Consider the following 22,983-nt stretch of genomic DNA (forward strand, 5'->3'; position numbering starts at 1 on the left):
TTCGTTTGTGGCATCTTGAACCATGGTTCGCTTGTCTCTTGCCCTGGTGCTCAGTCAGGTTGCGAGTTCTGTCTCTGCTTCTGCGTACATCCAATATTCGACCATAACAGGCTACTTCTTGCAGGATGACAACTCGACCAACGCAACCACATTTGACTATGTAAGTGAGGGTGGTGATTCCTAAAGTCGAGTCAAGGGAGGCATAATGAACATGCTGACGAGCGACTACACACAGACGGCCACGAACTTCGGCCTGATCAACCAAACCTACCCAACCGATGGGGCAAACGCCGCCTCGTTGACGCAGTGGCAACGATTCGCCGGCCTGGTCGCCAACCTCACAAAGACAGCGCCCTCAAACGTGCAATACAAGCTTCTCTTCCTCGGCCGCCACGGCGAAGGCTGGCACAACGCCGCCGAGTCCTACTACGGCACCCCGGCGTGGAACTGCTACTGGTCGCTCCTCGACGGCAACGCCACGGCAACCTGGAGCGACGCGCACCTCACGGACAACGGGATCGCCCAAGCACAGACGGCGCACGCCTTCTGGCTCTCGCGCATCCAGCAGGAAAAGATCCCCACCCCGCAAACGTATTACACTTCACCGCTCTACCGGTGTCTCTCGACCGCGAACCTCACGTTCTCGGGCCTCCCACTCCCCAAGGACCGCCCCTTTCGCCCTACCATCAAAGCACTCCTCCGGGAAGGCATCTCGGAACACACGTGCGACCGCCGCTCCAACAGGACGTACATCCACGTCCAGTTCCCGACATACAAATTCGAGCCTGGCTTTCCCGAGACAGACCAGCTCTGGACGGGCGTCACGGCCGAGACGTCCACCGCGCAGGACGCACGCTCCAAAACGCTACTGGACGGGATCTTTGGGGCTGACAAGTCGACGTATATATCGTTCACGTCGCACTCTGGCGAGATTGCGTCCCTTTTGCGCGTCCTCCGCCATCGGGCCTTCTCGCTGAGTACGGGGGCTGCTATCCCCGTGTTGGTCAGGGCGGAGAAGGTCGCTGCTGGGACGAGCACCGTCTCGGCGCAGCCCTGGACGGCGAGTCCGCACTGTACGGTCCCGCCTGTGAGTAGTGTTAGTGGGGGTGCGAGTGGCGGGTGTGTTTGTCCCGGTGGGGTTGCGCCTGTTACGACTATGTTGCCGCCTTTTGCGGCGAGTGCGTAGGTAGATGCCGAGCAGGGGCGTGTCGATCGGCTATTGTAGGCGAAAGGAGTGCGGAAAAGTTCGGTAGATGGCTAGATCTGTGTGCACGAACAATGCAGATTTGAAGATGGAAATGAAGAGGCATATTGTGGCTAGTACATTCGGGGTCTCTCACTCAGGATCGTGGTGTAGATGCTGTCTACTATGTGTGTGCTGTGCCGTATCCTTGTCCTCGAGCACAGTGCGGTCCCGGGTTAATCGATCTCAAACTCTCTCACATGAATGTGCCTCTGCTCCAAGGACGGCCGTCTCTACTGCACGGGCTAGCCGCTTTCCCAGGCCAGGGAACTACACAGAATGTTGCTTCGCCACCATAGATGAGCACTGATCGATGTCGACTGGGAAACTGGCCAGGGTCCCCATGACGGCACAAGTGAGAATCGGAGTATGTGGAATCAGTCAGGGTTGAGATCTTGTGTGTCGGCGGGGATGTTGTGGGGAAAAGTGGTTGCAGGGAACAGGCTGATAAAGCACGCCTAGGACCCCGTATAAGGTGTGGGAGATACGTGCCAGGGGTTTGGAGAAGGCTTGGGTGTTCCACGCTGTGTAAGCCCGCCGGAAGGTCATGGCCATGATTATTCTATGTACTAATTAAGGCGTATACGTGTGACGTTGTCCCGTCCGAGCTGCACGTAGCCGACACATAATTATCGCAGGTGCTAGACCGAGTGGTCACAGAGATAGTGGCGGAAAAGGCCAAGGGGGGTTTGTATACGGAGTACGGAGTAGGTGTGAGTCGCATATGCCTTGCCGCGACCGTGGCGAAGCACCTGGTACCTGCATAAATAGACGAGGTCACACAGTTAATCCCGGCTATTATTTACTAGATACCTAGGCTGCCTTGAATATCCGCCCCGCCCTACGACGAATATTTGTGGTCGGGGCTCGCCGGCTAGAGTCGGAGCCCTCACGCCTCGTCTCTTTTGACCTTGGCTCGGCTAGCTACGCAAGAGTATCAAAATTCTTCTTTCGGCAATGGGGCATCTGTAGCCAATAGGGCGTCCAATCCGACGGGGAGGAGATACCCACTGGCAGATTAAGAATGACCTCAGATCTACACCGTACTCATCCTTGAGTATTATACGCACCCACGAGTTGAAAGTTCGCAGGTCGTCAGGACGACCCGCAATATCGAAAATCGTAGAACCGGCGGAAGGTAGTCGCAGGCGGAGATCCCACACATAAAAAGGCTTGGAAACACCCACGGATATAGAGTGTTCGACTCTCGGATTGCGGTATAAATTCCTACACACTACACCCCGCAGAAATTTCTCGCGCCGTAAATAACTGCAAGCTCCCAACAACAACGCCCACTCAAACAGCGGAAAAATGTCGAAGCTCACCGACTTTAAACTCCTCTCCTTTGATGTGTACGGCACGTTAATTGACTGGGAGGCCGGGGTTCTAGAAGGCCTGAAACCCCTCACCAACAAGGCGGGACTCACGAGGAAACAAGCTCTCGAGCTATACTTTGAGTTCGAAAGCACGGAGCAGGGCAAAACCCCGGACAAGTTGTACTCGGAGCTCCTCACGGCGATATACCCGCAATATGCCGCGCGGTTGGGTCTCCCGGCCCCCTCTGACGAAGAGAGTAAGGCCTTTGGGCAATCGGTCGGCAAGTGGCCCGCTTTCCCGGACACAGTCGACGCGCTGAAGCGGCTGGGGAAGCAGTATAGACTCGTGGTCCTCTCGAACGTGGACAAGGAGAGCTTCAAGGGTAGCAATGCAGGGCCGTTGCAGGGTGTCAAGTTCGACAGGATCATCACGGCGGAGGAAGTCGGGTCCTATAAGCCTGATCGTCGCAACTTCGAGTACATGCTCAGAGCGGTCAAGGAGGAGTTTGGCGTCGAGAAGCACGAGGTGCTGCAGACGGCGCAGAGCCAGTTTCACGATCATCATCCGGCGAGGGAGATGGGTATCAAGTCGTCGTGGATCGAGCGCGGTGGGACCATGGGCAACCGGGACTCGGCTGTTTATGATTGGAAGTTTAAGACGTTGGGAGACATGGCGGATGCCGTGGAGGAGGAGCTGAAGGGGAAGAAGGATTGATTGCGTTGTGGACTTCGGTCGCAGGCAAGATGGCCCATGAAGCCGGGCACAATGTGACAAAGTCTCATTGTGCTTGCATTCAGCCACGTCGCAGTCGTACTGCTTGTTCCCGACCATAGCAAAACACTGTGTCAAGACATTGTCTTGGTCAATATTGTGAGGTAGTACTTGTGTCTTTGGCTACACCGTCAGACACCAAGAATACGAGGACAGATTGCCCATCGTGCTGCAAGGAAAACGCGAGCATCAACGATGGCATGGCAATAGAAGAAGCTTTGAAGATTAATTGAAACAACCTTTGGTGAATAAAACGATCACAGTGTAATTACCCAACAAGCACGTAGGTTCTTGAGTAACAACCTCCGCCTCCCACGTCGACAACCAGCGGTGGTGGCTGGAATATGAGCATAGCGCTTCGATGTGCCCTCAAGAACGCGAAGGCAAGCAGTTCACCGGACGATCGCGTGAAATACAGTAGAGCGGTAATTATATCGACACTGGGTCGCTTCTCCTTCTGTCCGCTGTGAGTCCTCAAGCGGCTTCCACATCTCAGAATGAGTGGCCATTCCCGTACAAACAGCCTGATCAATCGGACGCAGAGAGGGACCTTGCATATCGGCAAAGACGCATAGGGATAACAAATGTAATACCATAGCGAAAATGGAAAGAAGAGAGTCGAGTCTCGCTGCCAAGGCATATCGGCTGTGGTTGCCTCAGCCTGGTGTGGCTTGCCTGTGGCTGTGCTTGCTGGTTACTGTACTCCTCTGCATTTGCGCCCGTAGCTCCCGGTACCAAGACCGCGGACGTGGAAGCTGCGATAACTGCAGCTGGTTCAAGCGTCCCTTACACCAGTCCGCAAGTCATTCTCTCCTGATCCTGTGGGCAAAATGTATAGGCTGGGTCGTCGTGGTCTAGGTCCGGCTTTCAAGGCCTTCAGAGTAAGTGTCACCGTCTCACCTTGATCTGGAAGCCTGGTTGACAACGCCGACAGGATACACCAGTGCGGAGCTCGATCCAACAACAACAACAACAGCGGAGGAATCTTAGCATCCACGAATACCTCTCAGCAAACCTGCTGAAATCCTACGGCATCGGGGTGCCCAATGGAGAAGTTGCAAAGACGCCAGAGGAGGCTGAGGCTATAGCGAAGAGCATCGGTTGGTCAAGTCGATGGCGAGCTGATGAGAGGCATGGCTGACATTGTCGTTCAGGCGGAGATGACATGGTGATCAAGGCCCAAGTCCTTGCAGGTGGCCGAGGCAAAGGCACATTTGACAATGGCTTGAAGGGCGGCGTGAGGGTCATCTACTCGTATGCACACCAGCCTTCTGTTTGAGGAAGGATTGAATGCCTGTTGACCCTGAACCCAGACCTACAGAAGCAAAGATGTTCGCCGGACAGATGATCGGTCACAAGCTCATCACGAAGCAGACGGGCGCCCGAGGCCGCATCTGCAACTCTGTCTACATCTGCGAACGCAAATTTGCCCGCCGAGAATTCTACCTCGCCATCCTCATGGACCGCGCGACCCAGGCGCCCGTCATTGTGGCATCCTCGCAGGGCGGTATGGATATTGAGACCGTGGCTAAGGAAACACCTGACGCCATCATCACCACACCTATCGACCTCAACGAAGGCGTGACGGACGACATCGCCAGAAACATTGCCACCGAGCTTGGGTTCAGCGAGCAGTGCATTGAAGATGCGAAAAACACAATCCAGAAACTGTACAAAGTCTTCATGGAAAAGGATGCTACCCAGATAGAGATCAATCCGCTCAGCGAGACGAGCGACCATCAGGTATTGGCCATGGATGCCAAACTGGGCTTCGATGACAATGCCGAGTTTAGACAGAAGGAGGTTTTCAGCTGGAGAGATACCACGCAGGAAGATGCTGACGAGGTCAAGGCTGCGGAGTATGACACCAGTAGGCTCCTCGAGAATCCTTGCTAATTGTTCACAGGCACGGCTTGAACTTCATCAAACTCGACGGTGACATTGGTTGTCTCGTCAATGGCGCCGGCTTGGCTATGGCAACCATGGATATCATCAAGCTCAACGGTGGTTCACCCGCAAACTTTTTGGATGTAGGTGGTGGTGCTACGCCTGAAGCCATCAAGTCTGCTTTCGACCTGATCACTAGCGATTCCAAAGTTACGGCCATCTTTGTCAACATCTTCGGAGGCATCGTCCGTTGCGATGCGATTGCTCAGGGCTTGATTAACGTTGTACAACAAATGGATTTGAGGTTGCCCATTGTATGCCGACTGCAGGGCACGAACATGGAGAAGGCAGCTGAATTGGTAAGCACTTTGAGTGATCTGATATCGCAACCGTACAGCTAACACACGGCACAGGTCAACAACTCGGGCCTGAAGATCTTCTCCATTACAGACCTGCAAGAGGCAGCCGAGAAAGTAGTCGACTTCTCAAAGATCGTGAAGATGGCGCGTGAAATCGACGTTGGAGTTGAGTTTTCTCTTGGTATCTGAGTCCCCATGAGTTGGCTTTGGTTCGTGGTTGATAGCTATCAGGGTCTTCTCCTCCGTAGCAGAAGTGTCGGTATCATACTCCTTCTGCTCATATGAACAACAAGTGTTACAACATACTCCCTCTGCGCTTATGAACAACAAGTGTTACAACATACTCCTCCAAGCAACTTCGACCCTGCTGTGTTATTAGGCGCATGCTTACTGCTGGTAGCTTTTGCGCGAGCCCCGTGGTTTCCCGCTGTGCGGTGCCGGACGTAGGAAGATACTAAATAGAGGACTTTGATTACAATCGAATTTCTTCACGGTATTCCGCCCCCCGAAGGCCCTTTTCCAATCGTATTGCACCATAACTCATTTGTCCTTCTCCACAACGGAACGGTCCGTTCTTTCCACTCGTTCTGTGCTCAAGTGGTTGCCCCTTGTTGTTCACGTTCACGTTGTCGTTTGGTGCCGCCATTTCCCAGTGGTCGTCCGATCTGTGTCTCTGGTCGAGCAGACGGAACATTCCGACATAAAAAAGAATCACCGTGCACGCGTACATGGGCCAAAAAGTGAAGTGGTTGTACATTGTACAAGTTCTGGACAAACGGGGCTTTACTTGATGTCAGTCTCTGAACCTCTATCTGGGACAGATTACAGGAGTCTTACATTTGAACCCCGGACCTTTCCCAGTCTCATTTTGCAGTGCAATGCGAAGGGAAAATCATACCCCTAGACCATTTGCCCCCGTGAAACTACCGTGGAGTTTGTGTTGAACTCTGACAGCATTTTGAGCTAAATTGTGGTGCGTACAAAATAACTTCAATAAAATATTTTACCACTATCCTCGGCTGTATGTCAAAGCCAATCCCATAATCCCCACCACTAGCTCACCAGTAGAAACTTCGCTAATGCCCGACCTGCTGACCCAGCAGCCTCCGACAGTAGACGACGATCGCCGCCAACTCCTACGAGGACGGGTATTCGGCAATGGAAGTTTCGTCCCCCGTCGGGATCTCGAATCACGATCCCCTCTCATCCTGCTGGTGTTGACAGATCATAAGCCTCAAGGCTCCGGAAAATTCCTCGTGGATCTCTTCTTGTAATTGTCTTGGTTTGAAAGGTTTTGCATGTACAGGCCACTAAGGGCGGTCCATCAAGGTTTGTATCTTCATCATGAACGTCGAGAGGGACGACCGAACACCATAGCAGAGCTAGTTTGGACATGACTGCAGAATACTAATCCTCGATGTGCCTCTATGCTGAAGGTCAATTGGCGGGCCAGTCAACAGCGGTTTTGTGCTAGCAGAGGTGGAGGCAAGGCGCAGGATGCCAGATGAGTCGCAGCATTTAACGTCCCTGCCCATGGTCGCTTCAGTTTCGTACCACGGGTCTTTTGCGCCGCGAGCCCGACCTGCCAGCCAGGCCTATTACAGCAGCAACAGCAAGGGAGGTCAGGAGGATAGAGCGAACATGTTGCCTCGTCAAGATGGCTGGCGCACGCCTTTTGTGGACGACCAGGGTCGTCGTGCTAGCCAGCAGGATGGGACGGATTATCCTTTCCCGCAAAACGCGGATGCGAGTGTGTCAGGAACAAACGACGACGACAGGAACCGCGACAAGGATGAAGACCCCGGCGAAGAGAAGCCCAAGAACCTCACCTGGAAGCAGCGGATGAAGCATGTGACGTGGGCTTGGTTCACGCTTACTATGGCGACGGGCGGCATCGCCAATGTACTGCATACTGGTACGTTCTGCCTTGCGGAGGTAGTGACCCTCAAGCGACATGCTAACTGATGCTACTACCATAGTTCCCTACCGCTTTACTGGTCTCCACACTCTCGGCGTCATCGTGATGCTCCTCAACATCGTGCTCTACATTATTATCTGGGCCATGATCATCACGCGCTTCACTTTCTACCCATGGACATTCCGCTCGAGCTTCACCCACCCGACCGAATCTCTCTTTGTTCCAGCCTTTGCCGTCTCGTTCGGCACCATCCTCATCAACATCGTGCAATACGGGTCCGGGAGCGTGGGGCCATGGCTGAACCGCGTCGTCGTGATCCTCTATTGGTTCGACTGCGGCTTGGCCATGACCCTCAGCATCACCATCTACCTCGTCCTGTGGTCCACCACGACCTTCACCATCGCAAGGATGACTCCGATCTGGATCTTTCCGGCTTACCCATTGCTCATCATCGGCCCGCACGCCGCCTACCTCTGCACAAAAGCACTCGACTCCAACCAAGCCATCCGGATCCTTGTCGGCGGCGTCACCATCCAGGGCATCGGATTCCTCGTCTCCCTTAGCATCTACTCGGCCTTTGTGTACCGGCTCATGACGCAGAAACTGCCCGCCGAGCCCCTCCGGCCGGGTATGTTCGTCTCGGTCGGCCCCTCGGCTTTCACGGTCAGCGGCATAATCGGCATGGCCAAAGACCTGCCCCGAGTGATTGCCTCTTCGCCTAACGCCACGTTCATGGACGTGCCCGGCGTGCTCGCCGCTCAGATTCTTCGCCTTGTCGCCAACTGGACGTGTCTCTGGCTGTGGGGCATCGCGTGGTGGTTCTTCTTCGTCAGTCTACTCTCTAACATGGCGTGTCTGCGAGGAAACCACCACATGCCCTTTGCCATGACGTGGTTCAGCTTCATTTTCCCCCAGACGGCACTCACGACCGCGACATTTGCCATTGCCGAAGCCTTCGACGTGGGCGCGATTCGCATCGTCGGCTGCGTCATGACGGTGATTCTCATTTTGGTTTGGTTTCTCGTGGTCGCTTGTATGATCCGGGCGATTATCAACAAACAGATCCTTTGGCCGGAAAAGGGCGAGGACAAGAGCGAGGGCGGGTTCAAGGCAAGGCCTGACGATTCGAGTGGCGGTTCTGCGGTGCGAAACAAGCAGGACGCGCACGCCATGGCGGACGGCAAGTCGCCCCGTCGGGGTAGGAGAAGCGGTGATGAGGGTCAGAGATCGTCAGTAGGGGATGCTGCCACGCGGAATGTTTGACGATGCTACGACGTGCACTTCTGCCGATGCTACAACGTGGATCGTGTGGTTCCCGTGATTGTGGGTGTCACGCGCTATGAGTCCTAGATTGCGCCTAGGAGAGGGAGAAGATCATGCTCGCCATGCCACCGAAACCAGGAATCCAAGATGAGGAACCTGCGATCACGAATCCAAGCTGAGGAACAAGCCGCCAACTCAAGGAATCCAAGATGAGGCCCAAATCACCATCCGTGTCTCGGGTCCCTGGGTTTCAAAACCCGCCCCAAAGAACACACAGACGAGTCTCCAACTCTTGAAGAAGAAGGCCTCCATCTTCAGCATGGTACGGGTCTGGTGTGCATGCGAAGGACCGACGACGGTCGATCCGCTTGTCATTCAGATCATCAGCAGCGTGCCTCATATGCCCTGTTCCCTTGCACGGCAGGCTCGCCATTCACGATACTGGCCATTATCGAACAGTGGAAAGGACCTCTCTGGGACGTGCATGCTCAAATTGACCTTCTCTACGCATCTTGGGTATCGTGTACAGTATAGGACCTTTCTGAACTCCATAGATTTCCATGGTCGCCCAATTTTCTTTCGACTGCACAAGAAACAAGCCACGATCAACCAGGTTCTCTACTAGCCGAAGACACCCTCGTCAATGTTGGCACCGCCGAACCGGCTACTGGAGGATCTTACGAGGTCTACGCGACGAGAATACGCCGCCATACGGGTTTTCCACTCGTGAGTCGTGGATCTGGAACAAAGTGTACATCTCATGCGTGGCCTCGAATGCGCATGATGCATCAGGCAACATCACAACCCCTTGGTGGCTGGAAATTCCTGTACAAGTTGGATTTGGAGTTGGTTTTCGCCCGTGCTGGTTGAGCTTGAGCCAATGGAGAGATAGCTCGCTCGGGAACACGGCACAGAAGAGGGAATCCTAGGAGTGTACGAGTCTAGGTATGTGGGGCAAACCGTGGCAGCGAGGCGACCAGGAAGCGAAGCGGCGAGGCTCATGGAGAAGGAGGTACTGCAGGGTATTCGTGCATGCTATGTACGACGCGTCCTCGGCATAGTGAACGATGTACATCTAGTACAGAATTGGCTAGGACCAGACTGGCATGAGTGGCGAAGCAGGAGTAGACAAGAAGTAGACAACAACGTACGTACGGCTCTGTGCAGGACGGGACAGTACAACGCACGCAGTCCTCTGTACAGAGTAAGTACTTGTATTTAATGTACTTTGACATATTGGCTGGGAAACCGACAGGCATGGCGAAAGCAAAGAGTAGGTAGGTACCTTGTATACAACACGTACGCAGTACATACGGTTCTGTGCATTGTAATGCTCTGGACGGAAGACATAGTATATATGTCGAGGGAGACGTATTCCTGTTGAGTTTCCACAACAGACACATCATATATCTGCCTGCCCTGCCTACACATGCAAGTATAGCATATTTTCCGAACGCCAGTCAGCTCAACTGATCTTGGCTCATCTCGACTCATCTCAGATCAGATGAACCCCGATTTCCGGCGCCACTTCACCTTCTTCACCTCCAATCCCGGTCCTGGAAGCAATACCGCGTCGCCTGAGGCTCCACCTCTAGTCGGGACAGCCGGCGCCGTGACGCTAAGACCGAGCAAGTTCAAGTCCAAGTCCAAGTCCCTGGTGACGTCTGATTCGTCCGCGTCCTCCACCGCCGTCGTGCTCGTGCTCGTCGAAACCACACTCGCGGCGTCGAGATCGGGGTCGGCTGCGTTGGGCGGGTCTGAGCGGGGCCACGTGGCAATAGAACTGTTTAATGTGGAGGTGGAGGTGGATTGTTGGACTGCGAGCCTGCGCCACGGATTCTTGGAGGCGAAGGTGTACGGATTTGGGGTTCGTATCGATGTCGGTGTGATCGTCCGTGTTGGTATAGATATCGGAGTATGTGTCTGTGTCGGTGTCGGTATTGATATCGGTGTCTGCATTGGTATCCATGTTGGTATCTGTGTCTGTGTTACAACCAGGTCTGATTCCGGCTGTTCGCCCTGTAGTTCTGACGATGGTCCCGGCAGTTCGGAGATACCGAGCCTCGACCTGGGGGTGGCGGCAGCGGCCGCGATCGCCGGGCCAGCTTGTTGTAGAAAGTCGATCTGCCGTACACTCAGTTGGCCCTCCGATATGGACAGACCGAGGCCCACGCCAGGGGTGTCGTTGTTGATGCCGATACCTATGGTGGTGTTGGCGAACAGAGTGAGGTCTTCCGTTGCGTCTCGGGAGGTTTGGTCATCTGCGGTACGCGGAGGTAACGAAAGCTCGTCGGACTCGTATCCCTCGTCGCCGTCTGCAAATTGAGGTGATAGATTTCGTGATGAACCGTGTCTCTTATGAGTCCGCTTGCCTAGAGGGAGGTTAACTTGGCTGCTATTGTTGCTGCGTGAGGTTGAGCGTATCCTCTTGGTTGGGCTGCGTGGAAAGGGCGGCTTCTTTTCCTCCTTGCCGTCCGCCTCGACTCCGAAGGTAGTTGCTTTGCAATCATTATCAGCGTACGCTGGCGGCCACAGATTGCCATTCACGAAGACGATGGGCGGGTGAGCCATCTCCAATCTTCCAATGTCTCGGTCCAGCGCGCCTAGGCAATTCCCCAATGTTTGAAGTTGTGATAAGAACTCCTCATTCTTCCATAGCAGCCAGATGACTCGATTCTTGGGTGTCACTGTCTGACGGATTTCGAGGTCCTTTCGACATGCTTCGATCGAGTCACGAACCAGGAGGAGAGTATTGTTAGTCTTTTCGATACTCTCCTCCGTTTCCCGGATTAGTCGAGGATCCAGGTAATGTGCCTTTGAGCGAAGGAGCCGTCTGGCAATATTGATGGAACTCTCGGCTCTTTCGATATTAGTATGCAATTGCCTGACTTCGTTCGGTACCTCTTTGTAGTGCGCTGCGAGACTGATCGCTTTGACGAACGAGTTGAACCCCGAGAAGATGGAAGTCGCGATCACGACTGGCTCGGGCATGCTGCTCAAGTCGCGTTTTTGAGGCGCAGATAGATGCTTCGCTGGTCGCAGGCTCGTAAGGAGCTCAAATGTCGTTCAGGCTGAGCAGACTTGGATGGAAGCTGATCGTCCGAGGGAGGGCAGCTTCATTGAGCTGCCGCTGAGACCAGGTCACCGGCGATCACGGGCTCAGAGCCAGTTTTGGCAAACGAGGGCCAGAAATCCCGTATGACGATGCGGCTTCATCCTTGTTCCATTTCTTGTGCAGATGAGCAGGCATTAGCACTCAGATGGTGTGGGTTCTCGGCCGTCTTGCCATGGTCGAAGCGGCACATGGCAACTGAGGAATGTGTCGGCAGTCAGGCTGAAAAAGCGGCAAGGAGAATAAACCTCATCTATTCCCGGGAGATATGAGATGTGGACGGAGTACGGACAGAGCAATGTGAGCTCGCCTGCAGGGAATATACGAGGAACCAGCGCTAGGATCGGGATTGGGAAGCACGAATCCCGCTGCATATGCGCCTTGTTCCTCAGCCTCACCCCACAAGTGAAGCCACCACCGCTCAGCTAGCCTATCGTGCACGTAGATATGAGACACGGTTGGCTTCAAAGTGATCTTAACCGATCCCAGACGCGTTGTAGCAACACATCCTCAGTGAGAGCGAGCACAACTTTATGAACCCAGCAGCTTGGGCAAAGAAGCCGGCAATATGTTGGCATCAATCAGGCTGATCTAACCAGATGTGAGCTTGGGCTCGCCACCAACACATACACCCTTGCTACTCCGTACTTCCGTGATTTCGGGTCCCTCCTGAAACGGAGCAGACCATGCAGCAACCTTTGGAGAGATGTGTATCGCGCCGGACCACCAATTATCGTTAGCCCATGTACGTCGTGACAAATCTCGCACTCACACTACTGCAGAAGCTGACACTCAAGGACGATGAGTGGTCGGTCTAGTTTGCGGGCGACATGGTCCGTGACTCTTCGAAGCTGGGGCTGGATCACGAACACATGCATCCTGCCCTTTTCGCCCCGTTGCGTCTGGGACGCTGCTCTCCGTGCGTTGGCGGCGTCGCTCCAGTAAAATCTCCACTCTGTGGGCTGCGATAGCAACAACAGGCCCAGCTCCTGACCTCGCTTACAGAGCTTGACCAGGTGCTGGTGCCTGTCTTTATCCGTTTCTGGTCGGATGTAGGTTCCCACAATGGAGTCCACGTCAGTGATCAGGGCGTCGATGGCAGTCTGCGAATGTGCTCTTCGCTCGGGCGAGTCCACGGAGCCGACAAGGGCTGCAGTGCTGGTCCTCCATCTCGAGAGAATCAACCGGCTTCCTGTAAGGCTGTTAGTACCCAGAATATCAACAGCATAGACATAGACGCACTTTGGTCATCTTTGAATTTATCTGCGGAAGATCTCAGAAACTTCGTTATAATTTCTGGCAACAAAGATCTCTCGGTCACACCAAAGAAGTCAATCGCGTCCAAGATCTGTGCTGTAATGAGCCCGGTAATGGCTGAGGACCGAGAGAATCGGTCAGCCAGCAGGGCTTCAAAGTCCACGTTGCTCTGAGCCGTGATGCCACTGGGTGGATGGGTGGACTGAGTGGCGGGCTCTTTTTGGCGGTCACTCCTCGCAGCCGTATCGACATAATAGTTGTCTGCGTGGTCTTCTATGGCCTTGAACAGGGCCGCAACGGTTTGTTTGATAGTGGCATCGTCCTTGGGTTGCTCCAGCACGGCTTCTGCCGTGACTTCTTCGACAGATCGCTCGACAGCTCCACCCTTGGGATGGCGCAGTGTACTATTCAGATAACCAGGCTTCTTAGAGCTTGCATGGCGGGAATGTGCCGGCGACGAGGCGGCACCAGGGTAATGCCTCTTCCTGAGCCGGTCTCCCATCAGGAGGAAGAGCACACCGAGTGCAATGAGGGCGCCGGCAATTGCACAGCCAATAGCTACACCCGCGACAGCTCCGTCAGACAAACCACGGCCTGAATCGTGAACGATGACCTGCGAGCTGGTACTTGACGTTGGCGCACTGCTGTTACTAGCTGCCGCATCAGAAGATGTTGGCGTGCTGGTGGTGGAGGTTGATTCTGAGGTAGACGCGACTGAAGATTCTGAAGTAGGTGCGACTAAAACACTATACACTGGAGTATAGGTGATTTCAACCAGGGTATAACTGGTGTTATTGGGACCAGCATCTGCCCCAGAGAGGGGCACACTGACACGAGTCGTTGTCGCGAGGGAAGGTTCAGACTCTGTCAGGATGACAACTGCTGGGGTATAGGTGACTGCGGTCAATGCAGAAGCGGTAGAGACTGGTGAGCCGTTCTCCCCGTAGAGAGTATTAACTCCAATGCTGACCGATGTAATCGCCTCGGGAAGTGTCGTTGTTGCCTCCGTAGAAGTAGCTGTGGACGAAGTGTTGGCAGGCGTGTAAATCTGTGGCAAGGGGCTCCGTGCAGAGAGAACGGCAGCAATGGCGTTCCTCATCGTTTATAGTGTGTCTGATAGATGTTTTGATTCCGGGTCACATAGATTGTGAGTTCCAGATCCAGGTTGGAAAGGAGTCAAAGGTAGGAGGCGACCTCAGAAGCGGGCTGAAAAGTCGACAGCCAGCAAGCCTTTATGGGAAGGACTTGGGTGTCCGTCTGGCTCGTTCGATCGCCAGTGTCCTTGCTGAACGGCCTGGTATCTGAACACGCCGCTTTTGGTGTAGATACGAGTCGTCGAGCCTGCGCGACTGGGTGGCTTTGTGCTGGCTTCTGGTGGCTCCTGTTTGTTCTCAACCAACCACAAGTTGCACGCGACGCCGGGTGGAGGTTGGGATGCGGCTGAAAGGCAGCATCCAAATGCCCAGCCGCATTCAACGACCGAAGGCCGCCAGGGGGTGAGTCTTGAGCCCCCACATGTGCTCTGCAGCCAAGGGTCCAATAGAGGGCAGTCTTTTAATGCGGGAGCCGGTCCGCACGCCTCGAGAGACAATAAACTCGTAGCAGTGCGCTGTGGACTTTCCTTCAACACAGAGCTGTAGCTGAAAGCGTAGCACATGCTGTCTTAACCGCCCTGTCTAAAGCCTGGACACAATGGCGCACGCTCGAGCGCCGCTTTTGGTAGGGATTGATGTTGGAATGACCTGCACGGGTAAGGCTGCGAGACCGATGTCGAGCTAGAGTTCTCGCTTATTCTGTTTTTACCCAGGTGTCGCATACATCATCCAGTCTCCAGCGATTGAGATGGTAGAGCCGCGTACAATCCAAAAATGGCCGGGGCGTGGCGCCGCCAAGGCCGACAAGGTGAGTGTCAAGCTTGCGGTCCATGAGGACGTGTCTTCGCTGATACTCGCTCAGGTGCCAACTTCACTTTGCTACTGGGGCCGGGAAATAGTTTGGGGATTCGACACGCAGCGAGACGAAATCGATGACTCAGAAGTCCACGACTGGTTCAAGATTTTCCTGGACGAAAGGGAGTTTGAGAAGTTCCGCTCACGGGGAGAGGACGTTCCGCCGTCCCATGGCCACGTGAAAAAGTACTACCGAGACTTCTTGAGGAAGCTCTATGCGCATATCAAGAAGATCTTGAGCACAGAGCTACCAGCCTTAAGCTTCGAAGACGAGACCATCCAGTTTATCTTCTCCGTTCCCACTACCTGGAGCCCTGGTGTTGCGGAAGATCTGAGGGTATTAGCGCGTGAAGCGGGTTTTGGCCACGATGGTGCCAATCACTCAGTCGAGATTGGGTTGACCGAGGCAGAAGCTGCAGCCGTCTGCACGCTGGGTACCGAGACCGAAAGATACTCAGTACGCTCGTGTCCTTGTGTCGTAACAACAACAACAACTGACAAGCCCAGAACGGTGACATCATGCTCGTGGTCGATGCTGGGGGCGGCACAACAGTGAGGATTTGTTGTAGCCGTAGTCATGGACGGCCACTGACGCGCATAACAGGACCTCGCTCTTCTCAAAGCCGAACTCGCGGCAGGGAGTAGACCGACTTTGAAGCAGCTTGATGATGTGCGAGGTGAGTAGATGCTTTCCGAGACGTACCGGTCTTCGTTGAAAACCGTTCCCAGGAGACGAGATCGGAAGCGTCGAAATCGACGTCGCCTTCGCGAGGCTAGCACAGGATCGCCTCGAAGAAGCCGCACCATACATCGGTCTCGACCCGGACACCATACCAGCCGTCGTAAAGAAGATGTGCAAAGGCGCATTCAAAATCGTAAAAGAGGAGTATGGAAACGAAGACTCTGTCCACCTCGCCGTGAGCACCATACCCATTCCGGACATGTCCAACCGCGTGTCATCGGAACTGGGTGGCGTCCAAAGAGGCAGGCTAGTCCTGAAAATGTGAGCCAGAACACTATGCTCTGCCCACCAGCGCCTGCTTGCGTATCGGCTGACAGAGTCTTCAGGTCCGAAGTAAAAGAGATGTTCGACGCGCAGCTGGAAAAGATGTACGGGCTCATCGACTGGCAACTGAACAGGATGCGGTCAGTCGCGCCGCACGACCAAGTGGTAAGTAACCGCCCAAAGGGGTTTTTGATGTGTGTTTCTGATGGAACTCAGAAATACCTGGTGCTCTCGGGAGGGTTGGGTAGTTCCGAGTACGTCTTCAAACAGTTGGAGAAGCGGTACATCCATGAGCGGCCGAACCTTTACGCACCCCATTTGAGGATAGTGACCACCAATTACCCGTAAGAAACCATTGCAGCATGTGAAGACTGAAGGCTGATGGACACAGACACCTTTCCGTTGTCAAGGGTCTGTTGATAGACAGACTCCAGAAGCTCAAGTTCGACAAGTCCGTTCTCAGAGCTCGAAAGTGCCGGCAATCGTTGGGGATCGTTTGCGAACAGGTGTATGATCCCAGTCAGCATAAAGGAGCGAAGCTGAAGGTCGATCCGGTCGACGGCTTGACATATGCGGTTGACCAGGTCAGCTGGTTTATCCGACAGGTACGTTCCAATCTGATTGCCGCAGGCTCATCATCTTACAGTGCCAGGGTGACCTGATAGAGAGCGGGGCAATTGAAAAGCCCTTCTATCGTAACCTCGCAAAAGGTGGCTCGCGAGAGCCATACACAAGCAGGATCGTGATCTGCAATTCGAGGCCCGGCTCGCTCCCGACAAGCTTGAAAGACGGTGCGTCTGCGGCGTTCTCTGTTCCAGGTGCCACTGGATTGACTAACCACTGCAGATGGAATTGAGCTGTGCTGCGTCATGAATTCTGATCTGTCGAAGATTGACGTCCAGAATTTCGACAAGGTGAAGAAGCACTGGTGGCAGTTGAAGAAACCGCCATCCTACTACAAAGTCGCCTATGGGATCAAATTCATCCTGAACGCCGCCAACATTGAAAGCGAATTGTGGTTCGACGGCAAGAAATATAACGAGCCTAGTTCGTTTCGCGTGCATTTTGAAAGCGGCATGTGGCGACCTCGGCCAAAGGAGCATCTTTCGGGGAGTGGAGCGGATTTGACATCTTAGCAGTTAGGAATGGGCTGAGTCACGGACAAGCAATCGGAGCGTGTTAGATCGTGTACGTGCGTACGTGTGTCGAGTGCCTCGGAGGGGCTTCAGGAAACCACGAGAGATTCCAAACGCGGAGTACGGAGTATTGCCGCGAACATGATGTAGGGGAGCCGGATGCGTAGGCACCGCCTGGAGTACCTCGTATGGACGTAGGCGGCCAGGTACCAATGCTCTTTACTCTTTGAGCAAGCTCGGCAAGGCCGGGGTAAGGTACCGTAATTGGTTCGTTGCCTCATGGCGAGCAAGCACGCAATCGCCATATTGGGATTATGGGTTCATAAACCACGAGAGGGAGCATATTTACCCCTCCCATAAGTCTGCTGCCATTTTTATCCTTGTTGCCGATAAGGTCGCGATCCTGGACCTGGGGTGAGGCAGCCAACTACTGCGGGAGTTACTGATACAGCAGCATATCCATTGCGTGTAACCAATCACAGACCAGCGACAAGAGCCAGGATGTCTGCAATCCAGAAGAATGTTGAAGCGGCCTCAGAAGCATACTCGTCCTCGTTCAGCCAAGGGCATCTCGCTCTCCCACCAGCAAAGAAATATCTTGTCTTGACGTGCATGTAAGTCGCGCTGAACAGCGGGATCGGAATTCCTGCGACAGCCTGACAATATATCTCCCTTGTCGGTCGATGCTGATTGTCGGGCAGGGACGCTCGCATTGACCCAGCCCAAGCCTTTGGAATCAGGCTTGGAGACGCACATGTCATCCGCAATGTGAGAAGAGCTCCAGCCTAGCAAATAATCTCCAGATCAGACAGATGGCTACGCCCGTTCGACAACGAAAATGTCGGCTAATGCTACACAGGCAGGAGCGTCGGCGCAGGACGCATTGCGGAGTGTTATCATTTCGCAGCAGCTGGTCGGCACTCAGGAAATTGTCCTGGTCAAGCACACAGGCTGCGGTATGCTGACATTCAAGAACGAAGATGCATATGGCTTGGTTGACAAGAACCTCGGGTAGAGCTTTCAGAAGTCAGTTCTAGCGCTTGACTGACACGGCGTAGATCCGAGGCAGCAGCGGAGCTCAAATCCCGCGGACTGGACTTTCTTCCGTTTCCACAGCTGGAAGATGCTGTAAAAGACGACGTGGAGTGTCTCAAGAATACCAAGTTGGTACCGGACAGCGTCGCCATTAGTGGCTGGATCTATGAAGTCGAAACGGGCAAAACCCGCAGAGTCGTCTGATGCTGCAAGGGTAACATGCCACAAGAGGATCTCGGAAGATCATAATGATGTTGTCTGATGTGCGAGCTGAGTAGAGAATGGCCTATATGCATTGGCGGGTTAATAGTGCGAGTGTTTGGTGACTTTGTTGACTCCCAATGATACCCAAGGACCAGCTGCAACTTCACCACTGACTCCGTCTGTTGGTTTCCTGTCGTGTCGAGGATCCCTCGTGCCAGCACCAGAAAACAGGTGCACCAGGCGAGCATTGTAGCTGCTCGTTGAAGCTGCATATGATCGGCCATATTCAGAGACGAATAGTTATGGGTTTGATTAGAGTTTGCCTGATGCAGTCGACACAAATGGGGCGGACTTTCTCTCCCATCGCATATGGAGATAATCATGGTCGACATACCTCCGTGCCGGCCAGTGCAGGATGCATATGGTGTTGCCGAACCGTACCGTTCCGTACTAAGCGATCGCAAGCCAGACCTAGTCGCACGGAGGGGGGCCGGTCTCACATGCTTCGAGGAGCTACCAAGGCTCAATCAGTCAGACCACCCCACCGCCAGCGGGGCTGCTCGACAAGGGTGGCAAGGCGGCATTGACGCGGCCTGAGCGCTTATGTAATGACAGGGCTGGTTACGATTCGCTGGCCTCGATCTTGGTCCGAGATCTTCGGTACGTCCATGACGAGTCCTGATACAAAGGAAGTGCGCTGCCGAGCCTGCTGCGCCCAGGACCAAGAAACACAGTTCTTGGACTTGCGTTGTCCAAGACATGATCAAAAGATGTACGTAGTCCAAGAGTTGAGCGTGGTAAAAGACCTCACTTGTCTCTTCGGTCGTACTGCACATTCTCTGCTTGGTCTGTAACGATGTTGCCGTTCCGTCGCGCAGGATAAGGAGTATTCAGTGTCACTCAACAACTCACGTGGCAGCTGGTTGAGCATGGCGCAACCCAGTCTCGAAATCTCCCAGCATGAGCCCAGACCTCGAGACCCGCACAATCCGAGCGACGAAAAGACCCTCGAACAGCAGGCGTCGGGCACCGCAGCATCGATAACAGCACCTCCTCCAGCGAATAATTCGACATTGGAAAACTTCAATTCGTTGACCCATCGAGATGGACGAGAGCGTCTTGAAGAGCCACCAGCTCTGCCGTTTAACATGCGAGACCACAAAATGTCTGTGTCCATATTTACGCTTCTGGTGGTCGCTGAGTGTACCGTCGTCCCGCTGACTCTATACTATGGGCTGAAGTATGGCACCACCATGAGATCTGGTAAGTTCCGCCTTCCAGAGAGCAGGCAAGCTTAAGGGAGAGACTGAGACATGTTGCCAGGCATTTATTTTGCCATCATTACCAGTCTTTTTGGCTTCGTTACCGGGTATGAATTCGGCATCCGAGCGTGGCGCCTAGTTCGCAAAACCGACGAATACCGGCCATTGTTTGGAAGTCCACGATTTTGGGGATTTGACAGTACTCACTATGTGCTGACGATTCCCTTTACCGTGATGCTGGTCATCATGATCATCTTCAGTATCCCTCACCATCCTTCCGTGAGAGCTCTGTCAATACCAATGCCTGTTGGTATGATCGTGACAGGCATAATGTTTGTGATCAATGGATGGGCTGCGCAAAGGAGTTGGAGGTTGATGTACTTCAGACTCAGTTCGCATGTGAAGAACTCAATCTGTCCACCTCTCACATTCTGCTTGTTGGAAGACATCTGCGCCGTGGATGGGAAAGGAGGAAAGAAGTTTCGAACTGCGGCTCTAGCCAGATACCAGGCTTCCCCACGCTTCCGAGCGCTGTTGTTGCAGTTGCAGTGGTTCTGGTCCATCCCGGCCATCGTGATCGGGGTTGTTCTCATGATCGTGATTTATGTCACAACTGATGACATAGCTTATGGTGAGTCTTCTTCAAACCCAGTCTATGCCGGGCAAGACGACTGTCTCCTTGTTCCTCAAGCTGTGGAATCAGATTGCTGATACGTCTTCGCGAGAAACATTAGGTGTTGGCTGGGGTATGCCTACCATCTGGGCTCTTGTATGGACATGGGTTACCGTTGAATGGGTGAGGAGAGCATTGCAAGTCGAAAAGGAATGCTGGAAGCCGGAGACGTCGCAAATAGTGTAATCGCGCCACGCGGCGTAGGTTTCTCACCATGGCTATGTATTGGTTGCAGTATCCAAATATGGCATGGCCTCAGTCGAGTTGACTCAAAGACGGCCCTCGTGGATGAGCACCGGTATCTACTTGTCGGATCCATTCGAGCGCACGTTGAATGTATTTGTCCTCCTTCGTTCCGAGCCGTGAAGCGGTCTCGTCGTGCGCTTGTACAAATGGGTCGGTCACTGATTCGACGATGTCAATGGTAACGGCTCGGGCTTCACCAGCCTTCTTCAGACATAGCTCCAAGTCGCCTAGGTACATTGCTTCGGCTGATTCGTCGATGAGCTCTGAGATGTGGCGAGTCCGCATGAGCAAGGTATCCAGCTGAGCTGCGTAAGGCGCCGCGTTACCTTGCCCTGCTGGGAATTTCTCAAGCCGTTGCTTGATCACCACATGAACACTTTGTGGAATTCGGCTCAGGACCTTCAACGCTTGTTCCTTGACGCCTGCAGATATGGCGGCACGGTCCTTGTCGCCGGTATCATCGGATGCGTCGTCGTCGCTGTGTGCACCCCCTAGTAAGTCATCGTCAACAACGTCGTCTTCCGGATCCCATTCTTCTAGTTCTTCCACCGCGTCTTTCATCAAGTCGAGCCACTGTTTCGCCCTCTTGGTAACAAATCCATGAACTCCTTCTGAAGCCAACGGAATCAAATTGTCGCAATCATCCCAAATCTTGCCTGTTGCTTCTGTGAACGGTTTCTTGGCCGAGTCCTGAAGCGATACTGTCAAGCTGCTATCACGACTTCGCACCTCTAGCAGTTCCAAAAGTGTTTTCAGATCACGAAAGGTCACAGCAGCCAGATTGCGGCACTCCGCGGAGAACGAAGGCGTGAATAGCTCCGGTGTTGCGAGTAACGCAGCCGTCACCAGGGACGTAAGAATCGACTCATTGAGGGGCGCCAAGCACGTTGTAACCGCACTCGCAGTGAAAGGAGCTGTAATGGCCAGTAGCGACAGCTTGGTGACTTGAGCTCTGAGAGTCGTCACAGCAGCATGCAGAAGGACCAGAGGAGAGGGCGCAGTTGGTTGTGTCCGAGGCACCTCAAACGGAGCGTCTGGAGACAAGGAGGCCGCAAACCGCTGGCAGAGAGCAATACAAGTCTGTAGCGTCGCAGGGAGCGACGCCTGCCCGATGGCATTCATGACTGCCGTCGCTGAGAGATCCGATAGATATGGCTGTTACGAGGACGAGGAAGCCACTTGCTGGCTCACCAAACGCGCGAAACAAATTCAGTGGGGCAAATGTGGCGGGGAAATATTGATCCGTTACAGAGCCTCAACTGACGTCACCGATATCTGCTTCAGGTCCAGGCCACCAGAGGCGGAAATCAACACTTGCGCATCTATGGAGTCTCACGCGTTTGTATGCGAAGTACAAGGACCGTGTGTGATTTACTCCGAGTCCAATAAGCGGCTTCATTGTAGTATAGATTCCCTTCGACACACGTCGACCATGACCTTAGCAGCGAAGTGCCCGTGGGGATGTCGAGATTGCTGGACGATACCACGATCCACGGACATGTACGAGTGTCAACTTCCGCCGGCTGGTGATCGTCCGGATACGCGACTCCGGTGAACCATGAGCTCTGTGATAGGAAGAGACCTTCTTCTAGCGCTTGACCTGCTCGAGCAAGACACGTTGCGAGACTTGTTCATCGAGCGGCGATGGCCCAGAACTGGCAGCAAATCGCGGTGACTGCACAAGAGACTCTACTCAACCCAATACCTACTATCTGGCGGCTTCCCGACTGACGCACTTTCACGAGTGAATGAGCTCGATCATGTCCTCGCCGAGAAAGGCAAGCCGTTCCGCCCTCTTCACGGTCACCCCGTTGGACTCAAGGAAATCTTTCATACGAAAGACAAGAACCTGACCATGGGCTATGTGTCCGCGCTGGTATGACTTGGGTTTGCATACCCACCGCTGACATTATATAGACCACCCTGAGCGTTGGAAGAATCAGCCGACGACCGTCCATCTTGTGCAGCATCAGTTTAGCGACGAAGAGCTTCTCGCCGTGGCGGAAGTTGTCGATTAATTCTGTATCGACCGACAGAAAGCATCCTACACGCAGGCGCCGGGCCCTTGCTCGTCTTACTGTCCTTTCTACTAGATGTCACAGGGAGATGTCTGATGCTCTTTCAAAGGATACCCAGTGCCAGCAAGCTCAACTCGTATGGTTGATACCAGCCAAAGCCGAGCAGACGTCCTATGGACAATAACTCACTCCTGCCTCGCTCGCATGGCCATGAACGTGCTCCTTTTACATGGACCAATCGCGAAATTGCATCTCTCTTGCCATTTGGAGCAGCTTATCGGTTACCTCCATTGGATATTCAAGCACTTCCCGGCCTCGATGCGCATC

General features: G+C 53.9%; 10 protein-coding genes across 10 annotated transcripts; 7 read left to right on the top strand and 3 right to left on the bottom strand.

The window, feature by feature from the left end:
- Positions 1-22: 22 nt before the first annotated feature.
- On the top strand, positions 23-1,186 carry A1O7_05619 (uncharacterized protein; the record flags this gene model as incomplete). The annotated part of the gene is made up of 2 exons (XM_007759627.1): positions 23-160; positions 236-1,186. 2 exons carry the CDS (start codon positions 23-25, stop codon positions 1,184-1,186), a joined length of 1,089 nt encoding a protein of 362 aa, XP_007757817.1.
- A 1,368-nt stretch (positions 1,187-2,554) lies between these two features.
- Positions 2,555-3,274, top strand: A1O7_05620 (haloacid dehalogenase, type II; the record flags this gene model as incomplete). Its single annotated transcript, XM_007759628.1, has 1 exon — positions 2,555-3,274. One exon carries the CDS (start codon positions 2,555-2,557, stop codon positions 3,272-3,274), a length of 720 nt encoding a protein of 239 aa, XP_007757818.1.
- Positions 3,275-4,161: 887 nt separating this feature from the next.
- On the top strand, positions 4,162-5,766 carry A1O7_05621 (succinyl-CoA ligase [GDP-forming] subunit beta, mitochondrial; the record flags this gene model as incomplete). The annotated part of the gene is made up of 6 exons (XM_007759629.1): positions 4,162-4,212; positions 4,266-4,431; positions 4,486-4,585; positions 4,645-5,190; positions 5,238-5,577; positions 5,632-5,766. 6 exons carry the CDS (start codon positions 4,162-4,164, stop codon positions 5,764-5,766), a joined length of 1,338 nt encoding a protein of 445 aa, XP_007757819.1.
- Positions 5,767-7,218: 1,452 nt separating this feature from the next.
- A1O7_05622 (uncharacterized protein) lies at positions 7,219-8,758 on the top strand (the record flags this gene model as incomplete). The annotated part of the gene is made up of 2 exons (XM_007759630.1): positions 7,219-7,492; positions 7,557-8,758. The coding sequence occupies 2 exons, from the start codon at positions 7,219-7,221 to the stop codon at positions 8,756-8,758; spliced, it is 1,476 nt and encodes a 491-aa protein (XP_007757820.1).
- Positions 8,759-10,258: 1,500 nt separating this feature from the next.
- A1O7_05623 (uncharacterized protein) lies at positions 10,259-11,749 on the bottom strand (the record flags this gene model as incomplete). The annotated part of the gene is made up of 1 exon (XM_007759631.1): positions 10,259-11,749. The coding sequence occupies one exon, from the start codon at positions 11,747-11,749 to the stop codon at positions 10,259-10,261; it is 1,491 nt and encodes a 496-aa protein (XP_007757821.1).
- Positions 11,750-12,643: 894 nt separating this feature from the next.
- On the bottom strand, positions 12,644-14,226 carry A1O7_05624 (uncharacterized protein; the record flags this gene model as incomplete). Its single annotated transcript, XM_007759632.1, has 2 exons — positions 12,644-13,062; positions 13,113-14,226. 2 exons carry the CDS (start codon positions 14,224-14,226, stop codon positions 12,644-12,646), a joined length of 1,533 nt encoding a protein of 510 aa, XP_007757822.1.
- Positions 14,227-14,819: 593 nt separating this feature from the next.
- Positions 14,820-17,218, top strand: A1O7_05625 (uncharacterized protein; the record flags this gene model as incomplete). The annotated part of the gene is made up of 11 exons (XM_007759633.1): positions 14,820-14,877; positions 14,935-15,029; positions 15,084-15,533; positions 15,584-15,628; positions 15,681-15,753; positions 15,806-16,079; positions 16,145-16,247; positions 16,299-16,426; positions 16,474-16,687; positions 16,735-16,873; positions 16,929-17,218. The coding sequence occupies 11 exons, from the start codon at positions 14,820-14,822 to the stop codon at positions 17,216-17,218; spliced, it is 1,869 nt and encodes a 622-aa protein (XP_007757823.1).
- Positions 17,219-17,719: 501 nt separating this feature from the next.
- A1O7_05626 (carbonate dehydratase) lies at positions 17,720-18,457 on the top strand (the record flags this gene model as incomplete). Its single annotated transcript, XM_007759634.1, has 4 exons — positions 17,720-17,832; positions 17,920-17,986; positions 18,078-18,229; positions 18,277-18,457. The coding sequence occupies 4 exons, from the start codon at positions 17,720-17,722 to the stop codon at positions 18,455-18,457; spliced, it is 513 nt and encodes a 170-aa protein (XP_007757824.1).
- Positions 18,458-19,386: 929 nt separating this feature from the next.
- On the top strand, positions 19,387-20,578 carry A1O7_05627 (uncharacterized protein; the record flags this gene model as incomplete). The annotated part of the gene is made up of 3 exons (XM_007759635.1): positions 19,387-19,720; positions 19,781-20,350; positions 20,454-20,578. The coding sequence occupies 3 exons, from the start codon at positions 19,387-19,389 to the stop codon at positions 20,576-20,578; spliced, it is 1,029 nt and encodes a 342-aa protein (XP_007757825.1).
- Positions 20,579-20,647: 69 nt separating this feature from the next.
- A1O7_05628 (uncharacterized protein) lies at positions 20,648-21,760 on the bottom strand (the record flags this gene model as incomplete). The annotated part of the gene is made up of 1 exon (XM_007759636.1): positions 20,648-21,760. One exon carries the CDS (start codon positions 21,758-21,760, stop codon positions 20,648-20,650), a length of 1,113 nt encoding a protein of 370 aa, XP_007757826.1.
- Between the last annotated feature and the right edge of the window lie 1,223 nt (positions 21,761-22,983).

This window comes from Cladophialophora yegresii (genome assembly GCF_000585515.1).
Source record: "Cladophialophora yegresii CBS 114405 chromosome Unknown aczIN-supercont1.4, whole genome shotgun sequence".
In the NCBI taxonomy this organism is placed as follows: domain Eukaryota; kingdom Fungi; phylum Ascomycota; class Eurotiomycetes; order Chaetothyriales; family Herpotrichiellaceae; genus Cladophialophora; species Cladophialophora yegresii.